The sequence below is a fragment of the Auxenochlorella protothecoides genome (assembly GCF_000733215.1).
Source record: "Auxenochlorella protothecoides strain 0710 unplaced genomic scaffold scaffold81, whole genome shotgun sequence".
Lineage (NCBI taxonomy): Eukaryota > Viridiplantae > Chlorophyta > Trebouxiophyceae > Chlorellales > Chlorellaceae > Auxenochlorella > Auxenochlorella protothecoides.
Genome location: NW_011934330.1, coordinates 1 through 1841, shown reverse-complemented (window position 1 = coordinate 1841; position 1841 = coordinate 1). Strand labels below are relative to the sequence as shown.

Sequence of the window (1841 nt, the reverse complement as noted above, 5' to 3'; positions counted from 1 at the left end):
CCTGCCCTCTCCCCACCTCCGCAGAGCAAGCGCATCAATGAGGTGGGCAACCGTATCCACGTGGCCATGCCCAGGATCCGGGACGGCACAGCACGGCCCCCCATCATCCCAGCCAGCGTCCTGGCGAAGAAGGGCCTGCCCCCCGCCGCGCCGCGCCCCACAGAGCGAGACCTGCAGGTGGGGAGGGCGTTCTGTTGCTGGGGTGTTGGGGTGTTGGGGTTGCCATGGGTCGAGGTCGCTAGGCTTCCGACGTTCCTGCAACAGGGTTTGTGGATGTAGTAGCTCTTGACTCTGACTCAAACCCCGTCCCCGGAGATTTAGCACCTGTCCCTCATCTGTTTAAGAATCTCCTCCCCTCACCTTTCTCCTGTTGCCCCACCCCAGGAGGCCCAGGGCGGCGCAGGCGTGTACAACGCCGACCTGCGCAAGCAGTACGACCTCAAGGACGAGGCCTGGCGGTACGACATCATGCCTGAGATCGCCGACGGGCACAACGTGCTGGACTTCGTGGACCCTGACATCGACGCGCGGCTGGAGGCGCTGGAGCGCGAGGAGGCGGCCGCGGCGGCCGAGTTTGAGGCCCTGGACACAGGGCTGGCCGACGACCACCTGAGCCAGGCGGAGTGGGAGGACCTGCACCGCATCCGGGACCGCAAGAAGCGCATCGTGGCCGACAACCGGCGCAAGCGCGCGGCGGCGGACAACACGCCGCGCATCCCACGCACGCTCGACGCGCCGCGCAGCCGCACCGCTGAGCGCATGAAGGCGGAGCTGGGCGCGCTGGGGCTGGACGCCGCCGCCGCCGCCGCCGCCGCGCCGCGGAGCAGGTCGCGTGGGAGATCGCTGGTGCGCAAGCGCGAGCGCGCGGAGGGAGAGGGCATGGAGGTCGACGGTGCGGAGGGCGGCGAGGTCAAGCGCCTGCACAGCAGCAAGTCCAGGTGGGCAGAAGGCGCATGGGTGTGCTGTATTTGGAAGAGGGTGGGGGGTGCCTCCTGATGCCGGGGTTGCATGGGAGAGTGGGACAGCTCTGGGAGAGTGGGCTGGCATCCTGGACTGGCGTCCCAGACCGGCATGGGGGGTCAAGGAGGCCTCCGAGGGGGCCCCGTCCATGCGTGCCCTGGGTGTTCAACCTTGAGCACTAGGACCCTGCCGCTGCACTTGCATCCCCACATAGTCGCTCCCTGCCGTGGGCCCGTGCCACTGCAGGTCGATGTCGCGGGGGAGGTCAATGTCCCTGGCAGCCCCAGGGGCCAAGTCTGGGCTCAAGGATTCTGCGCAGCAGAATAGGGGCATCAAGATGGCAGGTGGGAGGGGAGCAGACCGCATGATTGGTGTGTGGAACGTGGGCAGGAGCTATGACCCTGCTCATCCAGCGCCTGTGCCGCCCCACAACTCAACCCTACCCACCCCCCGGCGCCCTGCAGACAAGGCCCAGATCCGCATGGGAAGGATGGCCCGCAAGGGCGAGGGAGACAGGCACATCCCCGACCTCAAACCCAAGCATCTATTTTCTGGGAAGAGGCCACGGGGCTCCACCGACAGGCGGTAGGCTCCGTCCTTTTGCCACACCAGCACACCTTCGCTTTGGCTCACTTCATGTACATGGGGACTGTAACTCTACAGCACGAAAGAAGTCTCCAGGTGATCTGCTGTTTTGGTAGGCAGCACGGCAGGCGGGGTGCAGATCCGGGATCTGTTTTGCTTAGGCAAACAGATCCCTACCGGGCTTGCGCCGGTTGCACAGCTGCTTCCCGCAAGCGGGATCGGACTGGCGCAGTTGGTTGCCTCGATTGGCAAACCAGAGGGGGTGGGAGGGCGGGAGAAGACTCAGCAGGGGGGAC

General features: G+C 66.2%; 1 protein-coding gene across 1 annotated transcript in view; it reads left to right on the top strand.

Moving 5' to 3' along the window:
* The window catches only part of F751_6048 (Nucleolar GTP-binding protein 1), a gene marked incomplete at both ends in the record, with an annotated part of 5430 nt that extends 3881 nt beyond the window's left edge, over nt 1–1549 (top strand). The window contains 4 exons of the mRNA XM_011402142.1: nt 25–117; nt 385–938; nt 1207–1304; nt 1425–1549. Of these exons, the coding sequence (XP_011400444.1) occupies nt 25–117; nt 385–938; nt 1207–1304; nt 1425–1549 (870 nt within the window). The remainder of the gene's footprint in view (nt 1–24; nt 118–384; nt 939–1206; nt 1305–1424) is intronic.
* Between the last annotated feature and the right edge of the window lie 292 nt (nt 1550–1841).